This window comes from Bos taurus, chromosome 25, assembly GCF_002263795.3.
Source record: "Bos taurus isolate L1 Dominette 01449 registration number 42190680 breed Hereford chromosome 25, ARS-UCD2.0, whole genome shotgun sequence".
NCBI classification, from domain to species: domain Eukaryota; kingdom Metazoa; phylum Chordata; class Mammalia; order Artiodactyla; family Bovidae; genus Bos; species Bos taurus.
The window spans coordinates 33,808,438-33,831,487 of record NC_037352.1 but is presented as its reverse complement, the minus strand read 5'-3'; the positions used below and the strand labels follow the sequence as shown (position 1 = coordinate 33,831,487).

Here is a 23,050-nt window from a genome sequence, read left to right as displayed (position 1 = left end):
AAGTGGACTTAAGTTCAGGTGATTGGAATTTTCTTCATTTCTGTACATGTCATCCCCAACAGGGCCCACTTTTTATCCTCTTCTGAAGTCTTTCTTATGATCTGTGAAGGGTGGAGATTACGAACACTGGCCTGTTTTCAGGAATGAACACTTTTAAGTTCTGTGACATGGATTTAGTCGTAATTGTTGACTGTTGAATCCCGAGCACTGTGCTGGGCTTTGAGCACCGTCACATGTGAAGTATTCCAGATTTGCTTTCTCCACTTTCTTTCCCACAGAGCCTGCTGGAGTGACCACCACTGTGGCCGATTCGCCACACTGTCACATCTGAAGTATTTCAAATTTGCTTTCTCCACTTTCTTTCTCCACAGAACCTGCTGGAGTGACCAGCACTGTGGCCGATTCGCCCCCGAAGACACCCAGTCCTCTGGCCTCTCTGAGCTCCTCACAGTCAGGAGCCCTTCCAGCCACCTCCTCCGACTCCAGATCCACCACTACTGTCTTGGGGCTGACCCCGGCTTCTTCCCCAGGACCCGTCACCGATGCCGCCAAGTCCCCTCCGGCCCCTTCGGCTGAGACGTCCACCAAATCCCAGGCCCTGTCCACCCCGCCTCCCAGCCCCAAGCAGAGTATCCTGTTTGGAATGCTGAGCACCCCAGCTGCCAACCCTCCTGCTTCTGTAGCCCCTGCTGCGTCTTCAGCATCGCCCATGTTCAGGCCCATTTTTGTGGCCCCCCTGAAAAGCGAGAGTGGGGACCCCTTGCCCTCTAGCCCTTCCACGGTCACGGCTGTGACATCTTCCAGCTCGGCCCTCCCCACGACTGCCAGCAGCACAGCCCCCGCTTTCAAGCCAATCTTTAGCAGTGTGGGGCCACCCACATCTGTGCCCGGGCTAACTCCCTTCTTGAAGCAAACAGCTACTCTGGCCACTACCACGAGTGCCCCTCTCTTCACCGGCCAGGCCACTGCCACCTCCACAGTGACTTCCGTGACCACAGCCAGCACCTCCACAGACTCTGCTCCGAAGCCCTCGTTCAGCTTCGGTGTGAGCAGCGTGACCAGCACCCTCAGCAGCGTGACCAGCACCACTGCTTCCGCCTCCCAGCCCTTCCTCTTTGGGACTCCCCCGACTTCTGGTGCCAGCTTCACCCCAGCTGGGGGCTCCATATTCCAATTTGGCAAGCCTCCCGCCATGCCCGCCTCCACATCAGTCACCACCTTTGGCCAGTCACTTCCCAGTGCCCCTCAGACAGCCCCCAGCAGCAGCAGCAGCAGCAGCACTGGCTTCGGTGGTTTTGGCAGCAGCCTCAGCACCTCCGCTCCAGCTACCACCGGCCAGCCCACGCTGACGTTCAGCAGCACCACCACCCCAGCCTTCAACATTCCCTTTGCCTCGGGCGCCAAGCCCCCTCTCCCATCCTACCCAGGCGCCAACCCCCAGCCCACCTTCGGGGCCGCTGAGGGGCAGCCTCAGGGGGCTGCCAAGCCGGCTCTCGTGCCCAGCTTTGGCAGCTCTTTCACTTTTGGTAACTCTGCGGCCCCAGCCCCGACTGCGACCCCAGCGCCGACCCCAGCCCAGCCAGCGTTCGGCGGCGCCGCGCAGCCGGCGTTTGGCAGTCTGAAAGCCACACCCTCCGCCTTCGGCACCTCCGCCACCACCCGGCCGGCCTTTGGCAGCGCCACAGCTGTTTTCTCCTTTGGTGCGGCCACCACCTCTGGCTTTGGCGCTACCACCCAGACTACCAGCAGCGGGACCAGCGGCTCGGTGTTCGGCGGCACGACACCATCGCCCTTCATGTTTGGGGGACCAGCCACCCTGGCTGGGAGCGGGGCCTTTGGGATGAGTGTGGCCACCCCGGGCACCGGCGCTGCCTCTGGAGCGTTCGGCTTCGGGGCAGGACAGAGTGGGGCCACTGGCAGCACAGCACCTTTTGGGGGAGGCTTGAGTCAGAACAGCTTGGGCACGCCCAGCCAGACCACGTCCTTTGCCTTCAGTGTGACCAGCACGCCGGACAGCAAACCTGTGTTTGGAGGTATGATCACGAGTTGACTTGGCCCACTGGGCAGCGTCCACTCTTTGGAGCTTTATGTAGGGGTAGTAAGGAGATGGGCATTAAATGCATCAATACAGTATCAGTTTCTTGGTAAAATACGTGATTACTGAGTGCAGAGGAATGCCTTTCTGAGAAAGTAATGGACTTAATCTCCGAGACTTTGACGAGGAGGGTTTGGGGTGTGGGTGGAGGCGGGTGTGAGAGGGCCTCGCAGGACCTCCCAAGTAGTCGCTTCGGAGCTGGGGAGAGGGTGTAGCATCACAGGCAGCGTCACACGCTCATGATGTTGTGAGTGAGGCCCGTCAGCACTGCTGTTTTCCCAGCCATGTTCAGTTGTGACACGTAGGCCTGAATTAAGTGGTAGCTGGTGAAGCCAACCTGTTGAATCTGAAGCAAGTACAGTGGGATGGGTGGTGGCCAGGTGTTCTGGGGAGGTGGGCGCAGAGTCAGTGCCCATGGGGGAGGTGGGGTCTGGAGCAATGGTGGTGATGAGGTGGGAGAGGGAGAGGAGGGAAAGCTTGAGTGGCAGAAATCTGCCTTCCACCCCCCCACCACCCCCCAGCCAGCCTCCCCCTACATGAGAAGGCGAGGCTGAAGGGACAGCAGGACTGGGTGGGGAGTCCCAGTGGGCCTCAGGGGACCCATAGGGCAGAGAGGGGAGGACAAGCGAACAAGGGGAGAGACAACGCATCTAGTCCTCAGGGGGCAGGTAATCGGGCTCAGGCTAAAGGCGGAGGTCCACTGAGTCGGCCCCTGTGCTGGGTTTGCTGGCCGAGGGAGTGCAGGGGCCCTGCTCCTTAGGTGGCCAGAAGCCAGCCCTGCCGTGGCACCGCTGGCAGCCAGCTGGGAGGCTCGCCCAGCGTAGCAGGTGTGAAGCTCGGTGCTGTCCTTCAGTGGGGGGACCCAGAGCCCAGATATCCTGCGGGAAGGCCCTGCCAGGAGCCGAACTCCCTCGAGGCTCCTCCCCCTCTGCTCCCCAGCCTGGTCCCTACAGCTCTCTCTCTCCATCCTAGGCACCTCCACGCCCACCTTCGGTCAGAACACCCCAGCCCCTGGGGTGGGAGCAGCTGGCAGCAGCCTCTCCTTTGGGGCGTCCTCAACACCTGCCCAAGGCTTTGTCGGAGTCGGACCTTTCGGTAAGTGGCCAGTGTGACCTTGTCTCCTCTCTGGAGAGGGGTGGGGCGGGCTGGCAGCATCCAGCTGTCTGAGGCCGATCCAGGAGTCCAGCACCGCCCACGTTTGGAGTTGGGCAACTGACCACTCGGAAGCCAGGTGAAAATGTTGGTCCAGGCCTTGTTCCCAGACTGTCTGTGGTCTTGTGATTTTGCATTTTTAACCAGTGCCTCTCCCAGAGGGATTGCCTTTTTCCAGCACCCAGTGTTCTTTAGAGAAGTGCTCCCGGGTCCCAGCCGCCCTCATGAGATCTTGTTGAATCTTTCCAGGATCGACAGCCCCTTCCTTTTCCATCGGTGCGGGATCCAAGACCCCAGGGGCTCGACAGCGGCTACAGGCCCGGAGGCAGCACACCCGCAAGAAATAGCCTTCGTCCCTCCCCCAGCCCCCCACCACCCCTTGCCCAAATCTGGACCTCGGCACCTGCTAGGAAGAGCCTCTGATCCTTCTAGTTCCGTCAAGCAGACCAACCCCAGGCCTCTGGCTTCAGCCCCCAGGGAGGTAGTGGCAGCATCCGGGGCTATTTCCCTCTTTCAGGAAGCAGAAGCCCCAGGTTGGGGGGCCATGGGGGGAGGGACGTGGCAGGGCAGAAGCCTGTTACCTTACTTGAACAGTTGAACTGGTGAAGCTGGAGAGAACTAAAGAAACATCTGTACATACTGCCCACTTCCTTCCCCGACGCTCGTGTAGTGTGTGAGCTCAGGCAGGCAGCCTGCTGCCCGCCTTCTCCCCCGAGAGCCATCTTGGCCGGAGGCCAGAAGGTCAAGCCCTGCCACCTGCATCTCTGTGCACTTGATGGGTTGGGGTGGACCGTCCCTGAAGCCACACCGGGCTTGGCTTGGCTGTACAAGTGGCTTTCCCCCTCCAGTCCCATGAGGGGACTCTTTCCCCACTTCTTGCTGCTTCATCCCTCACCGGTTCCTCGCAGGGTCGATTCCTTTTAAAATGGTCCTGAGTCTAGCTTTGCCTTGGAGACCCCAGCTCCAAGGTGCAGCTCCTGCTGTTCCACTTCGTCCTGCCAAGTCCGAGCTGACCTTTCACCTCCAGCCCACTCTGCCAGTTTGGCCCCTCAAAGCTTGGTGGCTCAAGACTGTTAGCCTGGCAGACCCAGGGGTGGTGCCTCCCTTGGGAGAGGGAAGCTCTTGGCACAGGCAGGACACCCCCACACAGCCACCCCACCCTGCTGCTTTCAGCTGCCGGCTCCCCCATCATCCCCGTTGACCTCACTGGGCCCGTCTGCCTCTCCGGGATCGTCTGTTTAAAGCTTTGTCCTGTGTTGTTTTGTCTGATGCTCACGTCTGTTGCTCTTTGAATCGAGTTTGGAGGAAGAATTGAATTGTGTGAGTGGCGGCATGTTGGTAGTGCCGGACTTATTAACTGTTGCTCGTTTCTGGGGCCTTGCTAAGCGACGTGGACAGTGGCGCCACTGCGGCTCCAGGTGCCGAGCCTTGAATTCTGACATGGTGTTTCGACTTTAAGGGCTGGCAGCCCAGGAGCATGGGGCCAAGGGGAAGGGCTTCTGCCCTGTGCTTGCCCTTTCCCACCTACCTAGCCTCAGTGTCTGTAGTATACGGTAGAAACCCTAAATTAGTGAACCATTTTAAAATTGTTGTCTTCCTCCCTCCATCCCTTCCCTTCTCCCTTTGTTCCCAAACCCCTTACCCCAGGCCCATGAGCCTTGCTGCCATGCCCATCCTCTTTGGGAGAAGTATGAATGCGTGTGTCTAAATTAAAAGAAAAAAAAAATATTTAAACATTTTTTAACAATAAAAATTTATTTTTGTATTTAAGCTAAATTGCCTTTTAAATTCCTTCAAGCTTGGTTCATTGAGGTGGTTCAGTATAAATGCTATTTGACTAGAAATTAGTTGTGTAGAGTTAAGTTATGCCTGTGTGAAGAGGAGGCTCAGGTGCTGTCCCAGCAGCATTCCTGAGGGACTTGAGCTCCTTCTGGAAACAAAATGTAATTCTTATTTTATGAATAATGTGATGTAGGTGTAACTAGTCCCCTCCCCTTTGTGACTGAGGGTGAATGGTTCGTGGCGGGGGATGCGCCTCCACACCCCGAGAGCTCTGTTGTGTGTGGAGCTGTGGGGGGCCTGAGTCCCGAGTACCTGCTCGGATGGGAAGGGGCGGGCACGGGTCTAGAAATCAGGCTGCTGCCTATACCTCACGGAAGGTAGACCCTCGGCTCGATTACCTCAGCTCCACAGGCAGGACAGCTGGTTCAGGAGCCCCCCGTCCCGAGTGTGAGCGCGGAAATGTGGGTGTGGACACGCACGTGCACTGGACAGGGACGGGAGGCTGGGACTTTCCATTATACACGAAGACTGAATTCCTGTGAGTCTAGTTGGAATTTTTAGTATGAATGTGAGATTTTTCTCCTTGCTTATGTCATTAAGAATAAAAAAAACTGTGATCTATCGTAGACCACGTCCTGCGTTTTATTTTTGTGAGCAGCAGTGCGTCACCCACAAAAGCACAGCCCAGGGAAGGGGACCCAAAGCAGAGGAGTGTCCTCTCTCCAGCTGGAGGAACAGGGTTCCCGGTCTTCTTCCTCTAGCCATGACCAGACTGCCATCTGGGGCCTGAGAGGAGTCGGTGCTCTGCGCCCACTACGTGCCAGGGGCAGCCGCCGCTTTCCGCCGCCTCTTCTTCCCCTTTGGGGCTGGGCTGGGCGTCAGCTCTGACGCTGCTGCTTTGGCTTGTGAGCCGGAGCTAGAAGAAAAGTAAAGGGAGTGAGATGTGCCCCAGTCCTCCAGCCTCTTCCAGGAGGCCCCCCGGTCACTCACCTCGGCTCCTCTACCCGCTCAAGCACCGCGATGAAGAAGCCACCGGTGAGCGTGGTCTCAGGGGAGGCCCGGAGGCAGTGTTCAGCGCCTGGAAAGGCACTGAGGCCTCGGTGCGGCCAGGAGGGGAGGACGGGAGCCAGCCTGCAGGCAGGAAATGGGATGGGCTTCTAGGTCAGAGGCGGCCCCCTCCCCCAGGCCCTGGGGGACACCCACTACCTGAAGGCCCCCGGGCTCTGCTGCAAGGCGGCTCGCACCACGTCTTCATTCTCTTCTTGGCAGACAGAGCACGTGGAGTAGACGAGGCGTCGCAGGGCGGGAAACGTGAGCGCGTGGCTCAGTGCCCGCTGCTGGAAGGCAGCCAGTGCTCGCAGGCGCTCCGGGCTCGGCGTGCAAGACTTGGGCTCCTCCAGCTGCCTGCTGGGCATCCCTAGGGAAGAGTGCTTTCAGCACAGCCAGCCCGGAAGAGCAGATTCCGCTTCCAGGAGAGCACGTCTGTCAAGCGTCACAGGAACCAAACCTCAGGCCAGGACACCCGACCACCCCTCATGCCCCAAGGTTGCTCTGGGTCTGTGGGGCCCTGGGCCGTGCTCCCCGCCATCTCACCAGAGCCGCTACAGGAGGGATCCAGCAAGATGTACTGGACCTGACAATAACGCTGGTCCGAGGGCGAGACCGCCAGGAAGTCCTGCTCGGCCAGCTCGCAGCAGGAGACCCCCGCCCGGGCCAGCAGGGTAGCCATAGACGCCAGTCGCTTGGCATCCTGGTCAAAGGCGAAGATCTTCCTAGGGAGGGGAACAGAGTTGAAGTGAACTGAGAACTTAAAGGAGCGTGTAAGAGCCCACAACTCTGACACAGTAACACGTACTTGAAGTCAAGACACGCTATTTAAATGTCTTTAAATTCTAAATTTAAAAGCTCCGTGGTCAGAAATAGCTGGCCTGGGCTCTGTGCTCCGAGGGCTCAGGGACTCACAGCTCATACCTGCCGCCCACTGGGAAGCTTAGGGAACTGCCCTAGGTCCTGAAGGGAACACTGAAAGGCAAGGCCTCCTTTCAGCCTGCAGGACTTCCTGGAATAAGTGTTCCTTATCTCTTCCTACAAAGTACGGGATCACATCCCACCCCGCTCCTGTCTGACCAGGGCACTCACCCTTGGTTCTTGAGAAGAGCAGCCAGGTGACTGGTCTTATTGCCTGGGGCAGCGCATGCATCAATGACGTGGGACCCTGGGGGCGGAGCCAGCAGCATGGCCGGGAGACAGCTTGCCTGGCAGCGCAGAGCACAGGGGCTGGGTGAACGGAGGCCCCAGGCTGACCACTCCCCACCTGTTTCCCCCCTTTCCACCCATCCTCCCTACCTTGTCTTGCAGGATGAGGTGACCAGCTTGGTACAGTGGATGGTTGTGCAGATCTGTTTGGGCAGGAAACACAAGCAACTCTGGCAGCAAGGGATCCAGGAGAAAACACTTCCCTTTGAGGGCCCTGATGTCGTTGAGGCTGCCAGGGAATACGAACTGCTTATTCCACATTTTATGCATCCTTCAAGGCCAGGTACCAGCCAGGCACGTCACACGTCACCTGACTGCTTACTGATGCGACAAATGCTTAAAACTGCTCTACTTTTAAGTATATTAACACGCTGATAAGATAGAGGCAGCAGGTAAGAGAATGGGGTTCTCAGGTCTGACTCTGTGTCCAGAAGATCCCAGAGGTGAAGGCATGGGCGCCTCAGCCTCTGTACTTCTGGAAAACGGTAGGTGGGTATTAAATGGCATGTAAACCTCGTTAAGAAAAGATTTTGCACACATTAGGCTCGCAACAGCCAGTACTATCAGAACATAACCCTGGGGAGAGGGGCCTGGTACAGGGAGGTGAGTACTGAGTTGATTCCTGATGGAAGAATTAGTACCCTGAGGAGCTGAGGTGAAAACTTTGTTCTCTAAACTATGGAGAAGGACTGTCCATTCACTTGCTCCATGTAGAAAACATGAAAATAACTCGAGAGTAACAACTCAAATGAGAAAGCTAACAAGTAGCAGAAAGAAAGAGTGAGTCGCTCAGTCATGTCTGACTCTGAGACCCTGTGGACTGTAGCCCACCAGGGTCCTCTGTCCATGGAATTCTCCAGGCAAGAATACTGGAGTGGGAAGCCATTCCCTTCTCCAGGGGATCTTCCCAACTCAGGGACCAAACCCAGGCCTCCCACATTGCAGGCACATTCTTTACCGTCTGAGCCACTAGGGAAGCCCAACAAGTAGCAGAGCTGGTATCCAAACCTACATACAGCCATCCTCCACCACCCTGGTCTCTAAGCGACACGCTGAAGGCTGACAGGGAGACATCTACAACAGATGAGAGCGACGGAGGGAGAGGAGGCCACTTCCCAGAGCTGTGGACGGACAGAACAGGAGGCAGGAGAGTGCAGGGGCGGGGCAGGGCGGTGGGGGTGGGGGTGGGTGGCTACTGAGCAGCAACCACCGTGGGAACACAGGTGCACAGCAGGCGGGCCTGGAAATGGGGCAGGGAGGCACAGCCCAGCGGAGGGCCAAGGGTTTCTAGTGAGGGAGTAAAGCGTCAGATCTGCATCCAGAACTTTCTGCACCCAACACAAAGAGGATGAGCGTGACAACAAAGTCTGGACGTGGGGAGGCCGGCTGAGGGCTCTCCTGCCAGTCACGGCAGGATACGCTGCTTAAACCCAGGCCGTGTCCAGAGAAGAGAGACACCAAAGGCAGAGCAGTAAACGACCAGACAGACAGCAGGGAAGCATGTACGATAACTCCGTTTATACTCTGACCAAATGGGTGTGCAACAGTGACATCTGTTCAAACAAGGGATGCGCAAGATGCCAAGTTCAGGGATGCAAGGGTGGTTCCATATCCACAAAGTAATCAACATGTGATATACCGCAAACGACAAAAATCACATGACCATCTCAACAGATGCAGAAAAGCCATTTGAAAAAATTCAGCATCCACCCATGATAAAAATTCTCATCAAACTTGGTACTGAAGGAACATACAGCAACATAATAAAGTCTGCATATGACAGACCCACAGCTCACATCACACTCAATGGGGAAAGGCCGAAAGTTCTTGCTCTAAAATCAGGCACAAGACAAGGACACCTAGTCACTTCTATTTAATACAACATTCCATGCTCAGTCACGTCTGACTCTGTGTGACCCCCACTGACTGCAGCCCACCAAGCTGCTCTGTCCAAGGGGTTCTCCAGGCAAGAATACTGGAGTGGCTTGCCATTTCCTCCTCCAGCGGATCTTCCCGATCCAAGGATCAAACCTGGATCCCCTGCATTGGTAGGCTGATTCTTAACCACTGAGCCACCTGGGAAGCCTATTCCATGCTCAGGCAGGGTTCTAAACTCACCTGGAAGCCCGACCCTGGTAGGAGAAACCTTGTCTCTTAAAATAATCAATGGCATCTTCAGCACAGGTCTTCAGAATGTTCACTCGCACAAATCGAGGCACCTGGGAGGCTAGGAAGCAATCAGCAGTGAGTGAGCAGGAACCGGGCCCACTCCCGAGGGCCTGATGGCTATCCCCTATCTCCACAACACCTCCCAGCTCACCTGAGCCAGGCTTGGATCCCACTTCCAACAGGTCCTCATTCCGGCTCACACCTTGACGAACCTTGAGCCGCGCCAACTCAGCCTTCAGCCTGGCCTGGTGCCGCTCCAGCAGAGGTTTCCATCGGCCCCCGCGCCCTCTAAAGCCTTTTCCCAGCAATAAGTCATATACTAGCACCTGGGATGGAGAAAGGAGGCGAGAAAACCTTGAGTATGAAGATCCTGGAACTCCACAGTGCTGGAACTGGAAGAGTTGAACAGACCACCTATCAAGATAGTAACGGGTAAAAGTGAGCTACCCTGTTCAAGATCACACAAGAAATTAACGGACAGGTCACGATTTGAACCTGGTGCCTGGCTTCTCACCAGGAAAAGCTCTGGATCTGAACCCTCCTCCCTTGTCAACATCACCTTTTCGTTTTACCTAAACAGAGCTTGCTGTGCTATCAACACTTTGGTCTTCTGTTCTTAATCTTTCACACAAGGCTCAAAGTTAAAGCATGTGCTGCTGCTCCTGCTAAGTCGCTTCAGTCGTGTCCGACTCTGTGCGACCCCAGAGACAGCAGCCCACCAGGCTCTCCCGCCCCTGGGATTCTCCAGGCAAGAACACTGGAGTTGGTTGCCGTTTCCTTCTCCAATGCATGAAAGTGAAAAGAGAAAGTGAAGTCGCTCAGTCCTATCCGACTCTTAGCGACCCCATGGACTGCAGCCTACCAGGCTCCTCCAATCCATGGGATCTTCCAGGCAAGAGTACTGGAGTGGGCTGCCATTGCCTTCGCCTAAAGTATGTGCCCTGGGATTTCTTTGGAAGGAATGATGCTAAAGCTGAAACTCCAGTACTTTGGCCACCTCATGCGAAGAGTTGACTCATTGGAAAAGACTGATGCTGGGAGAGATTGGGGGCAGGAGGAGAAGGGGAGGACAGAGGATGAGATGGCTGGATGGCATCACTGACTCGATGGACGTGAGTCTGAGTGAACTCCGGGAATTGGTGATGGACAGGGAGGCCTGGCGTGCTGCGATTCATGGGGTCGCAAAGAGTCTGACACGACTGAGCGACTGAACTGAACTGAAAGTATGTGCACCTCCTCTCAATTCTTAAACCAGCGAGGGGCTGCGCTCCTCATTTCGGGGGAGCGACTTGCTAGCATCACACAGTGGACGGCGACGGAGCAGAGACCCTAAGGTTAGGAGGGGCTCACCCTCCTGTTGGACAGAGATACGGCAACCCACTCCAGTATTCTTGCCTGGAGAATCCTGTGGACAGAGGAGCCTGGTGGGCTGCTGTTCATGGGGTCTCACAGAGTCAGACACGACTGAAGCCATTTAGCACGCACCCTCCAGTTACCTTGGCTAGGTGCGGCCGCAGCTTCTTCTCGGCTCGCAGGAGGCCGGCGTTGGCGATCACGGCGTCCAGCACGGCGGAGTAGCGCTGCGTCTCGCACACCAGCGCGTACAGCTGCTTCACGTTCTGCGCTCGGCCGAGAGAACCCAGGTGAGACGCGGGCCGGGCCGAGCTAGCCCCCTGCCGGGGCCCCCCTCCCGGGCACGAACCCCGAACCCTGCTACCTGGAAGTTGCTGGCGTATACCAGCCCCTTGAGCGAACCCTGGCGGCTCTCCACGCCGGCCAGCACGGCCGCCGCCGCCGAGTACACAGCCATGCTCCGTGCCCGCGCGAGCGCCTTTACGGCTCTGTCGCGAAGCGCGCGCGGCTCCGCACCGCCCCCACCTGACTTCCGGGGTCAAAGGGCACGGGTGTTCCGGACCCGGAAGTCCCAGCACCCATTGAGGTGGTTCCAGGGCGTGTGGCAGTTCACACTCCTGTAAGGGTCTGGAGGGCAACGCAGAGACCCCGGCTGACCACTTCTTCGCAGTTCTTTGCGTTTTTCTTTCAATCCTTGCCGATATCACAGGCAAACAATGAGATCTTATTGATGTTTTAATTTCTGTGATTGAGGTTAAACATTTTCCCGTTATTGGTCGTTTGTATTTCTTCTGTTATGACATGCAGATGTCTTTTGCTTACCCCTCTACTGTCTCTTCAGTTCAGTTCAGTTCAGTCGCTCAGTCGTGTCCGACTCTTCGCGACCCCATGAATCGCAGCACGCCAGGCCTCCCTGTCCATCACCAAATCCCGGAGTTCACTCAAACTCATGTCCATCGAGTCGGTGATGCCATCCAGCCATCTCATCCTCTGTCTACCCCTTCTCCTCCTGCCCCCAATCCCTCCCAGCATCAGAGTCTTTTCCAATGAGTCAACTCTTCGCATGAGGTGGCCAAAGTACTGGAGTTTCAGCTTTAGCATTATTCCTTCCAAAGAAATCCCAGGGCTGATCTCCTTCAGAATGGACTGGTGGGATCTCCTTGCAGTCCAAGAGACTCTCAAGAGTCTTCTCCAACACCACAGTTCAAAACCATCAATTCTTCGGCGCTCAGCCTTCTTCACAGTCCGACTCTCACATCCATACATGACCACTGGAAAAACCATAGCCTTGACTAGATGGACCTTTGTTGGCAAAGTAACGTCTCTGCTTTTGAATATGCTATCTAGGTTGGTCATAACTTTCCTTCCAAGGAGTAAGCGTCTTTTAATTTCATGGCTGCAGTCACCATCTGCAGTGATTTGGGAGCCCCCAAAAATAAAGTCTGACACTGTTTCCCCATCTATTTCCCATGAAGTGATGGGACCGGATACCATGATCTTCATTTTCTGAATGTTGAGCTTTAAGCCAAATTTTTCACTCTCCACTGTCACTCTCATCAAGAGGCTTTTTAGTTCCTCTTCACTTTCTGCCATAAGGGTGGTGTCATCTGCATATCTGAGGTTGTTGATATTTCTCCCGGCAATCTTGATTCCAGCTTGTGTTTCTTCCAGTCCGGCGTTTCTCCTGATGTACTCTGCATATAAGTTAAATAAGCAGGGTGACAATATACAGCCTTAACGAACTCCTTTTCCTATTTGGAACCAGTCTGTTGTTCCATGTCCAGTTCTAACTGTTGCTTCCTGACCTGCATACAGGTTTCTCAAGAGGCAGGTCAGGTGGTCTGGTATTCCCATCTCTTTCAGAATTTTCCACAGTTTACTGTGATCCACACAGTCAAAGGCTTTGGCATAGTCAATAACACAGAAATAGATGTTTTTCTGGAACTGTCTTGCTTTTTCCATGGCCTTTATATATTAATAATATATACCTTTTATCTTAGGCTTTGCCGTTTTTCCAGTTTTTTCTTTTTTAATGTGGTTTATAATTGTTTTGGACACCATGAAGTTCTCATTTTAAATATATTTATCTTTATGGTTTCTGCCCTTGATGTCACACTTGAAAACCACTTCACACCTGTACAATATAGAAATTATCTATGGCTTCATCATTTCACACTTAAATCCATTGATTGCTGCACCGCCTGTGGGATCTTAGTTCCCTGACCAGGGCTCCAACCTACCCCCTGCAGTGGGAGCGCAGAATCTGAATCTGGGCTTTCATGGCACTGTTGAACACACTTTCTTTCTTGGAAAGCTTTGGCTTCTATGCCTCCTCTGCTGGCATTCCCTCCCATCTCTGCCAAGGTCTAAGTGTCCTTGGCCACCCTGCCTAAGTTGCTCCCCTAGGTTCTGGTGTTCCATTCTCTGACCTCCTTTCCATCAGTCTGATATTTTCTCCCCTGGGGCAGACTCAGCCTTTTCCACACTTGTTCGTACAGGACAAAGTTAACATCCACTAAAGTAGCATAGATGCATACCCTCCACCCCAACCAACCCCTTCCCTCATCTCCAATCCCAGCTGCAGCATCCCATTTTGTTTTGCTGGCTGCACTGCATGGCATGTGGGATCTTATTTCCCAGACCAGGGATCGAACCCTCGCCCCCTGTATTGGAAGGCAGAGTCCCAACCACTGGACCGCCAGGGAACTGCCCCCGCTGCAGCATCATCCTTTTTGAACCTAGATCCCTGCAGGCTCTTCTCTGCTAGTGTTCCACTTCTTTCAGTTTAAATGCCAATTCCACATGAAAAATTAACTATTATTTCCTCTGTCTCTTGCATATTAGATGTGTATCAGTTAAGATCTTCCTGTTGCAAGCACAAACACTTACTCTGGTTAGCCAACTGAAAGAGAGGATTTATTAAATGGGTGCAGAAGTATGCCATTATGTCCATCATGGTCTGGCTGAAGGCAGGGTGGTGCACACAAGGGAGTCACTGAGGAGAGTTTAAAGAAGGGAATTTTCTAAAAAGAACGGTCAGAGATGAGGAGGCCGACAGGTGATGGCACAGAACTCAGGGCTGGCGACAGCACTGTTCACCACCAGGAATATAGGAAGAGTCGCAGAGAGAGGGGGGACCTTGCAATGCAGAGCCCAGCAGGCAGAAAAGCAAGAAAATAAGTACCTCCAACTCCCTTCTCCTGTCCTGGGATCTCCTGCCAGCCCCTCCCATCAGCTGAACCCAACAGGAAGCCAGAAGTTTGTGCATTCCAGCGAGGCCAGCCCCCTGGGCCATGCAGGATGGAGAGCAGAGGTAGAGTCATGAAATTGAAGGAAGAGCTACACAACCAAACACCAAGTCTGGAAAGCCTCAAGCATGCAGCAACCAAGGCCAAGGCCCAACAGATGCAGCTGATCAAGAGACAACAAGCAGGACTTCCCTGGTGGTCCAGAGGTTAAGAATCCACCTGCCAATACAGGGCACAAGGTTTGATCCCTGATCTGAAAGATTCCACATGCCATGGAGCAACCAAGCTTGTGCACCACAACTCCCGAGCCTGTGCTCTAGAGCCCAGGAACCCCAACTACTGAGCCCGTGCACCTAGAACCCATTCTCCACAAGAGAAGCCACTGCAGCGCGAAGCCTGCCCACCACAACTAGAGAAAGCACGCGCACGGCAATGAAGACCCAGCACAGCCAAGAAGGTTAACAAGTAAATTTTTTAAATTTTCAAAAAAAGAGACAAGAAGCCGCTTTTGATTATTACTCACACAGACGGCAGGAGGAAGATTAGCCAAAGGCAGCAGCTCACGTAGGCCTTGTTGCCCACGCCAGAAAGGATAGTGTGGAAATCAAAGGGCTCATGGCTGTGAGATGCGGCCCCACCAGAGGCCGGAGCTGCTTTTAAAGACCCGAGCATAAAGCAGCGTGCACGTGCGGCAACTGATCACTGCAAATCATTTGACAAGGGAGAAATGACGTCTGTTTTATTATCCTTAAAGTTCACAGTGATGGGGAATTATGTGTGGGAGTGTTTCCACCCTCAGGGGGAAGAGTGATCATGGTTAGGAGGGGCTAAGGGAAGCCTGGTCTTCCCAGGTGGCACGTGTGGTAAAGAACCTGCCTGTCAATGCAGGAGATGTGAGACGTGGGTTTGATCCCTGGGTCGGGAAGATCTGGAGGGGGGCATGGCAACCCATGCCAGTATTCTTGCCTGGAGAATCCCCATGGACAGAGGAGCCTGACGGGCTACAGTCCATAGGGTCTTAAAGAGTCGGACACAACTGAAGTGACTGAGCATGCATGCAACAAGGGAGCCCAGCTTGATCCTTGGACCCCAAGGCCTGGCTCTGCTGGTTAATAAGCAGGTTAATAGCCCAATAGAGGTTAATAAACATGCCCATGGCTACCATAGTTATTCTCCCAATAATAAATGTTTCTAGGGGCACCCAGGCAAAGACCTCCCCAAAAAAGGAAGTCATTGCCTTCGCTCACTGGAGTCAGCAGGACCCCTCAAGCCCCCATGCCAAGCGGAAAGGCAGCCCTACAGCTTGGTGGGCTGCAGTGGGGAGAGGTGGCCGGGCCCGCTGGGTGGTGGCAGCACCATGGGCAGGGAGTTGCTGCCCCTCTCATGCCAGCACGTGTCCAGGATGGGGTACAGCTTGCCCTGGAAGTCAGCCTGGAACGAGTAGAGTGGCCGAAGGTCGTCAGGGCGGTCAGCGTCGAAGAAGGTGAGCTCCCCCTGCTCATAGTGCAGGTAGATGCCGATGCGGTGGGGGTGGCCCGCCACGGGCAGGGGCACCCGGGGGCAGCCGAAGGCCTCATACACTCGGCCCTCCTTCAGGCCGATGAGCCACACACCATGCTCTGGGGACTTGCTCAGCTTGCCCTTGCGGCTGGCCGTGCCCTTGATGACCCCCAGGCGCCAGTCGCTCTTGCTGCCCACCACCACCTCCCAGTAATGGCGGCCGCAGGAGAAGCCTCTGCTGGTCAAGACGCACGTGCTGTAATCGAAGCGCTCAGGCTGGCTGGCGCGCCGCTGGGCCAGGAGCCCACACTGCACTACCGTGTTGCCCTTGGAGAGCTCCAGGAGCGGGTGGGCCGTGGCTGGATCCAGCTTGAGGGACTCTGGGGCTGGGGGAGATAGAGGGGAGGTGTGTTCAAGGCGGCCAGCCCTGCCCAAGGGAGGCCAGCGGGAAGCCCTGAGCTTCTTGGAAGAACCGAGTCCCTCATCCCTGTATCAACAGGGCCTGGAAAGGGTGGGGCCAGAGCAGGCAACCCCAGTTCTCTGAAGCAGCAAGTGATGCCTGAAGGGTGGAGAACGGGCCACTGTGAGCCCAGGTGTTCCAGCCAGGAACATGGTGAGGTTGGCCTGCCTAAGGCAGAGGTGCCGATGGAGGAACCTGGGAGACAGCCTGTTACGTGGGTGCCTCAGCTCCGCTCCCCAGGGTTTCTGGAGATTCTAACAACTGCAGTGGCTTCCGTGGGTACGCCAGCAGTGCAGTCAAGGACAAACTATCCCAAATGACCTCTGTGCTCGCTGTCAGCTGACCAGTCTCTATCCAAAACGTGCAAACTATGTTCATGGTTCAGAGATTATCTGCAGGTCTTTCTTCTCTCCCCTTTCTTAAAATATATTTATTTATTTGGCTTTCCTGGGTCTTAATTGTGGCACGTGGGATCTAGTTCCCTGACCAGGGATTGAACCCAGGCCTCCTACATTGGGAGAACAGTCTTAACCACTGGACCACCAGGGAAGTCCCCCTTCTCCTTCTCTTATAGCGATCCTGTTTTTGCCTTTGTTGGGTGAAATCAGTCTACTGACTGACTTCCCTCATATGCTAGTAATGAAGGAGTTAAATGTCTGAGTTATTTTTTGGCAAAGCAGCAGCTGCCATTTATTAAGCATTAAACTACACACACCCTCCCAGGTGGCAAGGTGGTAAGGAATTCGCCTGCCAATGCAGGAGACCCAGGTTTGATCCATGGGTCAGGAAGATCCTCTGGAGTAAGAAATGGCAACCCACTCCAGTATTCTTGCCTGGAGAGTCCCATGGACAGAGGAGCCTGGCAGGTTACAGTCCATGGGGTTGCAAAGAGTTGTACATGACTGAGCACACGAATTGCACACATCTATTTAGAATACACAGCCCAGCAAGGTGAGCTCCTTACAGACAAAGAAACTAAGGTTCAGGGACTACAGATGAGGAAACAGGCTTGGGGGCTTCTCTGCCTGCCCAGTGGTTAAGGCTCTGAGCTCCCAATGCAGGGGGTGAGGGGAGGGGTTCGACCCCCGGTCAGAGAACTAGATCCCCAGGCTGCAGCTCAAAGATCCCACAAGCTGCAACTAAAACCCAGCACAGCCAAATTAAAAATAAAAAACAAAAAACAGGAAACCAAGCCTCAGAAATTACACCACTCACGCAGTCACCACTTAGAGATGGAGCTGAGCTTGAGCACCCCCTGCTGGCGGAAGCCCAGCCCTGCGCCCTCACTGTCAGCTGCCCCAGCCTCATACAATGGAAGGTTAGGGTTAGGGCTCACCTGGCAGAACCTTTCGGAAAAGCCTTTTCCACACTGTCAGCTTGATGTCAGCCTGGTGCAGGCCTGGCTTGAAGGAGATGGGGCTGAAGGCACCTTCCGAGAGTCGGGCCTGCTGGAGCTCTGGTCTGAAGTCAAAGGTTCACAGTGATGACAGAGCTGCTCACCCAAGTACCCTAGCCTTGTCACCCATGTATAGGTCCGACCGGCTGAGTCCCTGCTCAGAAGACCATGCACTTGAGAGGCCTATCATGTCCCCCCACCAGCCACAATCTGGGGCCCTACCTCCATCCCGGAAACACTCTGCATTACGCTACGCTACGCTAAGTCACTTCAGTCGTGTCCGACTCTGTGTGACCCCATGGTCTGCAGCCCACCAGGCTCCTCCATCCATGGGATTTTCCAGGCAAGAGTACTGGAGTGGGGTGCCATTGCCTTCTCCGACACTCTGCATTGGTAGCTCTCAAAGGGCAGGTCTGGGACCAGCAGCATCACATCACCTGGGCCTTGTCAGAAATGCAAGTTTTCTTGGGTCCCACCCCAAATCTGCTGACTCAGAACTGATGACTGGGGTCCAGGGATCTATGGTTAAAGAGTCCTCCAGGTGGCTCTGATGAGCTGCTTGAAGAGCACGCCTCTGAATCGGGGGGGAACCCCGCCCCCAGCTCCAGCAGGAGTGGAAACCAAACTCAGCCAATCAGATCCTCTGGCTGTTCACTTAAGCCAATGCTTCTAACCCAATTGTCCTTAAAACTAAGGGAAATTGGAAACAAACAAACAAACAAAAAAACAGGGAGACACTCATACGGCTCCGAGAGTGCACGGGGAATACCTGGAGGCCATGGCGTGGTACTTCTGGAAGACAAGAGGGAGGCGGGTTAGGGCACCGAGGAGGCCGTACAGAAGCCGTTAGGAAGGGGGAGGCTCTTGGGGACACTGGGGCCTCGTCCGCTCACCCGGATGAACTCATGGTGACTCTCGCTGCCAAACTGCTCCAGCACACCCGTGGCCTGGACCAGCCGCTCCTGGGCGCCCCGGGCCTGCTCCAGCTGCATGTCCAGGGAGGCCACGAGGCCGCGGGTGTGGCCCTCCACCCCCTCCAGGCAGCGGGCCTTCTCCTCGTCCACCAGGTGGTGGAGCTCCTGGAACTCACGGCGGATCACCCAGCTGAAGACATCGGACTCATTCTGGGACAGGGAGGGGCCAGTCAAAGCAGGAGCCAAGGCTGACCTCGTGTCCCCAGAGCCTGGCAGCTCAGGCCTTCCTGGGCCCTTCCGACCGTTCTCGGTCCTCATCCCTGAGTCCGAGGGCTGACTCCTGCTAGGGTGTTCACACCAGGATGCAGCCCCGGGGGAGGGCAGCAGTGGCAGGGGAGAGGCTGGGCCCCTGGTGCCCAGTTCAGGGCAGTGACTCTGACTCCCTCAGATGGAGTGGTGCTGTCTCCCTCCCCGGGGTGAGGAAGATTCACTGAGCTGACTTTCAAGGACGCTGGTCTCCTGCTTCTGTTTCATGACGACCTGTAAGGCCCAGGCTCCACACCCTCTCAGCCCCAAGGGCCCCTCATTTAGGAAAGGCGGTCAGGCTGTCAAGGTCAAACAGACACAGGTGGCAGGGGCCAGGCAGTCATGCCCACGCGTTAAGCTGTTTACCTCCGGGACTTGGGCTCTGAGTTATCTCTGTCCCAAGGACGTGGAGGACATAAGCCAACTTGGAGACAGCCCTGACAACTGTGGTGAATTCCCCCAGGAGCCTGTGTGCTTTTTCCCACCCCGCCTGGAATGCTTTGAAATTCTGGCCTTATAGGGAAGGCGTGGGTTCCTGTAAAGGACAAATCGGAGCTGGGCTCTGCAGGAAAGGGGAGGTGGTTGGCCCTGGGCAGAGGGGCACAGAGGGCAGGGGCACTCACCACAATCCGAGTCCTGTTGTTCACCAGTTTGGCGATTTGCTCATCTACCTTCTTCTGCTCCTGCTTCAGGTCGGAGATGAGGGCTGCTAGCTCCTCCTGGAGGCAAACGGGCCATGGCCCTGTGAGCCACGACCCCTTCACCCTCCCAGCCCCCGTGGCCAGGGCAGGGGGCTGCCCCATGAACACAAGCACTCCCAGTGGAACCAGGGAGCCACCTGGGTACCCTCGACCCCCAAACAGGTAAGACTATTCAAGAATACTCCAAACTGATGGCAGCAACTGCCCAGAGAGAGGAGGGTCTCCTCGTCATCCTTTTCTGTGACATTGACAGAGACGCTAAACGTGGTTATAGCCACCAGAAGTCACCACACAACATCCATGCCGGGCGACTGTCAATCTTAGGTCAGCACTCCCTGCATGGAATGCTGCCCGTAGGGTACCCACCTGGTAAACCTGCTGGGCACCAGCAGGTCCAGAGTTAGTGAGCATTTGATCAAGAGTTATCACAAACAGGCTGGCCCCAAGTGAAGTCAACGGTGTATGCAGCGGCCCAGGTTACACCTGGTGACCCCTCACTCCCTGTGAAACCTGAATCCATCTCTGGCAGCCTTGGGCCCAGCCTGGATTTAGGGCCTCCAGGATGCCATAAACTCACTTCCTCTGGGCTGCCCTGGCCCCATATCCAGCCTAACTTTAGGGGTCCACCAGAACCACCGAGACCACCATGTGGCTGCATGACTTGACGGGAGCCCAGCTGGCCTGTGCCCGTGGGCCGTGCAGAGTATTTGGCTTAGATCGTGCCTAAGCAGAAGTCGGCTGCAAGAGTTTCCGGAAGGGAGCTGAGAAAAAAATAAAACCAGCCTGGAGATGAAGGAACAGAGTCCTTGCTCTCTGTAACAAGACAGCCGAGCTCACAGGAGTCTGAGAAGGGCGCGGCAACAGTAACCCTCCCAAGGCAGAGAGAGATGGGACTAGTTCCTTCTCATCAACTGGGCCACTGTGAGTGGAAACAGATGGCACAAATAAAGTATCTCAAGATCTCAATCCACAGGAGGAAACAGGAATGCATGAAAGAGATCTGAGGGGACTTCCCTGGCTGTCCCGTGATGAAGACTGCACCTTCCAATGCAGGCAGTGCGGGTTCGATCTCTGGTCTGGGCGCTAAGATTCCACATGCCTCATGGCCGAAAAACCAAAACATAAAACAGAAGCAATATTGTAACTGATTCAATAAAGACTTTAAAAATGGTCCATGTCAAAAAAAATTTTTTTTAAAAAGATCTGATAAAGGAACTGAATTTAGTTGCATCAGAGAGGAGTCTTGAAATCATAAAAACCTACATCCAAAAACTAGGGTCCAAGCCCCCCCAGCTCCGAGCCAGAGACGACAAGCTCCCAGCAGTCTCCTTTTCTGCCGGGCAGCCCTCTGCTCATAAAACTGGACTCAGTTGCACTGCACTGCAATTTTGCTTCCTCCTTTCACAGCCCCCTACAACTACTCTTGCCAAGGTAACCGACTCTTACTGCAAAATCTGACTGGTTCTTTTCAATCCTGAGCTGCCATTTCACACAAGTGACTTCCATCTTGTCAAAATGCTCTGTTCCTCCAGTTTCCAGAAGACCACATGCAGCCAGCGCTCCTGAGTCCTCTGTGGATTCTTTCTGTTCCCTTCGGGGTTCTCTGCTCAAATCTTAAATCCCGAAGCTCCTGGTGGGCATTCTCAGCGTCTTCCCCATCACCCTGCAGACTCGCTTGGTCAGTCTTCTCTGCACCTCAGACTGCAAAGACCACCTGCATGTAGGTTACCCCCAATCTCTTATTCCCAGCCTCACTCTCCAGTCTACCCTCAGGCAGAGATTGCGCCACATCACGACTGTTTAAACACTTCCAACACTGGTCGTCTGAATAAACCCCTGATCCCTTCTCATGTAACACAGGCCTTTTCATGAGCTGGCCCCTGCTTGGTTCCCCTCACTCCCACCTCACTCTCCCTTGAGCTGCATGGAATAATGTCTAATTCCTCAAATGTGCCATGCCGTTTGCTCCTTGGTCTTTTGCCCATGCTCTTTTTATACTCAGAATGCTTTTCCTCCCCTTCCTTTCAAGTCCTCCTGAGGGTTCAGGTCTCAGCAGTCCACTTCCTCCAGGAAGCCTTCCCTGACCACCCAAGACCATGCAAGAGCCATGTTCCAGCTGGGCTCACCTTTGCCTGTATTGAACCTCAACAGCAGCACCTGACACTCGGGATGGTGTCAGACCCCCAGACTGTGAGTGCTGGCGAAGAGTGAGCTTCTTGCCCACTACTGTATCATGGACACCGGCGCCGCCCAGAGCACATGCTAGAGCTCCTTCCCCACTTGTCTCCCAGGGTTGAAGGGGCAAAGAAAGGCTGCCCAGAGCACCTGGCCAGGAAATCCCGGGAGCAGCTTCCAGGGGCCGCTCTGCCTACACACGCTGATGCACTTCCCTCTTCCTGCCCCACCCGCACCCTCGTCTCTTGAACATTGTCATTCCTGGTCCTTACTCCCCCTGTCCCACTGCTAAACTCTAGGCCGTGTACCCTATGACAATTTACCTCCAAGAGCCCTTCCTTGATTGGTTGTCTGGGGAATAAAAAACTGGCCTTGGTTTGAATCCTAGCTCTGCCACTGACAAACCGCATGACCTTGACTAAGACCCTCATGCGTTCTCTGAGCCTACTTCCTCATTTATAAATACAACAGTAACCCCACTCTTCGTAAACCTTAGATAAACAGACTAACTTAAGACGATATCATTATTATTACTCATCTTAAAATGGTGATCTGCTAGTTCTGAGGCAAGGGTCCATGAGGGCAGGAATCCATTGATTCCACAAAGACATTTTGGGCATTTACTACCTGCCCAGCATGGTTCTAGGTGCGGAAACATCCCAGGGGATGAAACTAAGTCCCTGCCCTCACCTGCCTCAGGGTGAAGTCCCTGGAGGGCTCAAGAATCTAACGAGAGCAGCAGAGGAAAATAAAGCTGGAGGTGGAGGGCAGTAGTTTGCGATGCAGAGCGCTCTCTGTCCCCCAGGGCGGCCCTGCCCCTCGCCCACCTGCCGCCCCCAGCGGCCTCGCTGCCCACCTTCATGCGGCTGTAGACGGTGGAGACGGGTGTGACCCGGTGGTGCTGGTGGGCGCCCAGCAGGCCGCAGAGGCCACAGATGAGCTCCTGGTCCTTCTCGCAGAAGAGGCTGAGCGGGTTCCGGTGGTGTGCGCACACCTGGGGCTCCGGGTCCCCGGGGAGCCGCAGGGCTTCGATCACCTTTGCCAGGGAGACGTTGGGTGGGGAGCTGCTGTAGTCCACCTCCTGCCTACACACGGGGCAGCGCAGCTCCGAGGCCAGGTGGTGGGACAGGGACACCAGGCAGCCCTTGCAGTAGGAGTGGCCGCACTGCAGCATCAGGGGCTCCTTGAAGACCTCCAGGCACATGGGACACTGCAGGCGGTCCTCCAGCTCAGGCACGCTCACCTGCCACGCCATCCACGGCGCCCGCGGGGCCAGGGCAGCCTCCCTGGAGCCGGCTCCCTCCACTCCTTTGGCCCCCAGCCCCAAGGGCCCTGAAAGGAGAGGCTGCTAAGGACGACAGCCTTGGGTCTGTTTTCCCATCTTTAATTCAAAGGGCTTAAATGAAAAGAGCGGTCACTTGGAGGTCCAGGTGCCTACATTTTAAACTCAGATTTGGAGGTAAACGTGAAGTGACACTAACAATGCAAGCTCCAGCCCAGCAGGCGTCCTGACCTAGAACTGGGCAGCAGAAACAAGCCAAGG

The 23,050-nt window shown here is 55.2% G+C and overlaps 3 protein-coding genes across 5 annotated transcripts in view; 1 reads left to right on the top strand and 2 right to left on the bottom strand.

The window, feature by feature from the left end:
* POM121C (POM121 transmembrane nucleoporin C) overlaps window positions 1–5,655 on the top strand; it is a 43,844-nt gene extending 38,189 nt beyond the window's left edge. For both annotated transcript variants that reach the window (XM_059881591.1, XM_002698191.7), the window contains exons 11-13: window positions 372–2,033; window positions 3,068–3,190; window positions 3,497–5,655. In XM_059881591.1, the coding sequence (XP_059737574.1) occupies window positions 372–2,033; window positions 3,068–3,190; window positions 3,497–3,594 (1,883 nt within the window). In that variant the 3' untranslated portion in view covers window positions 3,595–5,655. The remainder of the gene's footprint in view (window positions 1–371; window positions 2,034–3,067; window positions 3,191–3,496) is intronic.
* On the bottom strand, window positions 5,653–11,297 carry NSUN5 (NOP2/Sun RNA methyltransferase 5). Of its 2 annotated transcripts, NM_001102303.2 has the most exons (10): window positions 11,172–11,289; window positions 10,951–11,073; window positions 9,606–9,780; window positions 9,404–9,512; window positions 7,376–7,514; window positions 7,169–7,284; window positions 6,623–6,801; window positions 6,236–6,446; window positions 6,020–6,160; window positions 5,653–5,945 (listed from the first exon to the last, which is right to left on the bottom strand). In NM_001102303.2, exons 1-10 carry the CDS (start codon window positions 11,262–11,264, stop codon window positions 5,843–5,845), a joined length of 1,389 nt encoding a protein of 462 aa, NP_001095773.1. In that variant the 5' UTR covers window positions 11,265–11,289; the 3' UTR covers window positions 5,653–5,842. The 2 variants fall into 2 exon arrangements, with proteins under 2 accessions (NP_001095773.1, XP_059737408.1); XM_059881425.1 differs by lacking the exon at window positions 5,653–5,945 and having other exon boundaries at window positions 6,074–6,160; window positions 6,236–6,511; window positions 6,623–6,797; window positions 11,172–11,297.
* Window positions 11,298–15,351: 4,054 nt separating this feature from the next.
* Window positions 15,352–22,762, bottom strand: TRIM50 (tripartite motif containing 50). Its single transcript, NM_001206256.3, has 6 exons — window positions 22,364–22,762; window positions 19,255–19,350; window positions 18,305–18,535; window positions 18,181–18,203; window positions 17,352–17,476; window positions 15,352–15,941 (listed from the first exon to the last, which is right to left on the bottom strand). Exons 1-6 carry the CDS (start codon window positions 22,760–22,762, stop codon window positions 15,352–15,354), a joined length of 1,464 nt encoding a protein of 487 aa, NP_001193185.1.
* Between the last annotated feature and the right edge of the window lie 288 nt (window positions 22,763–23,050).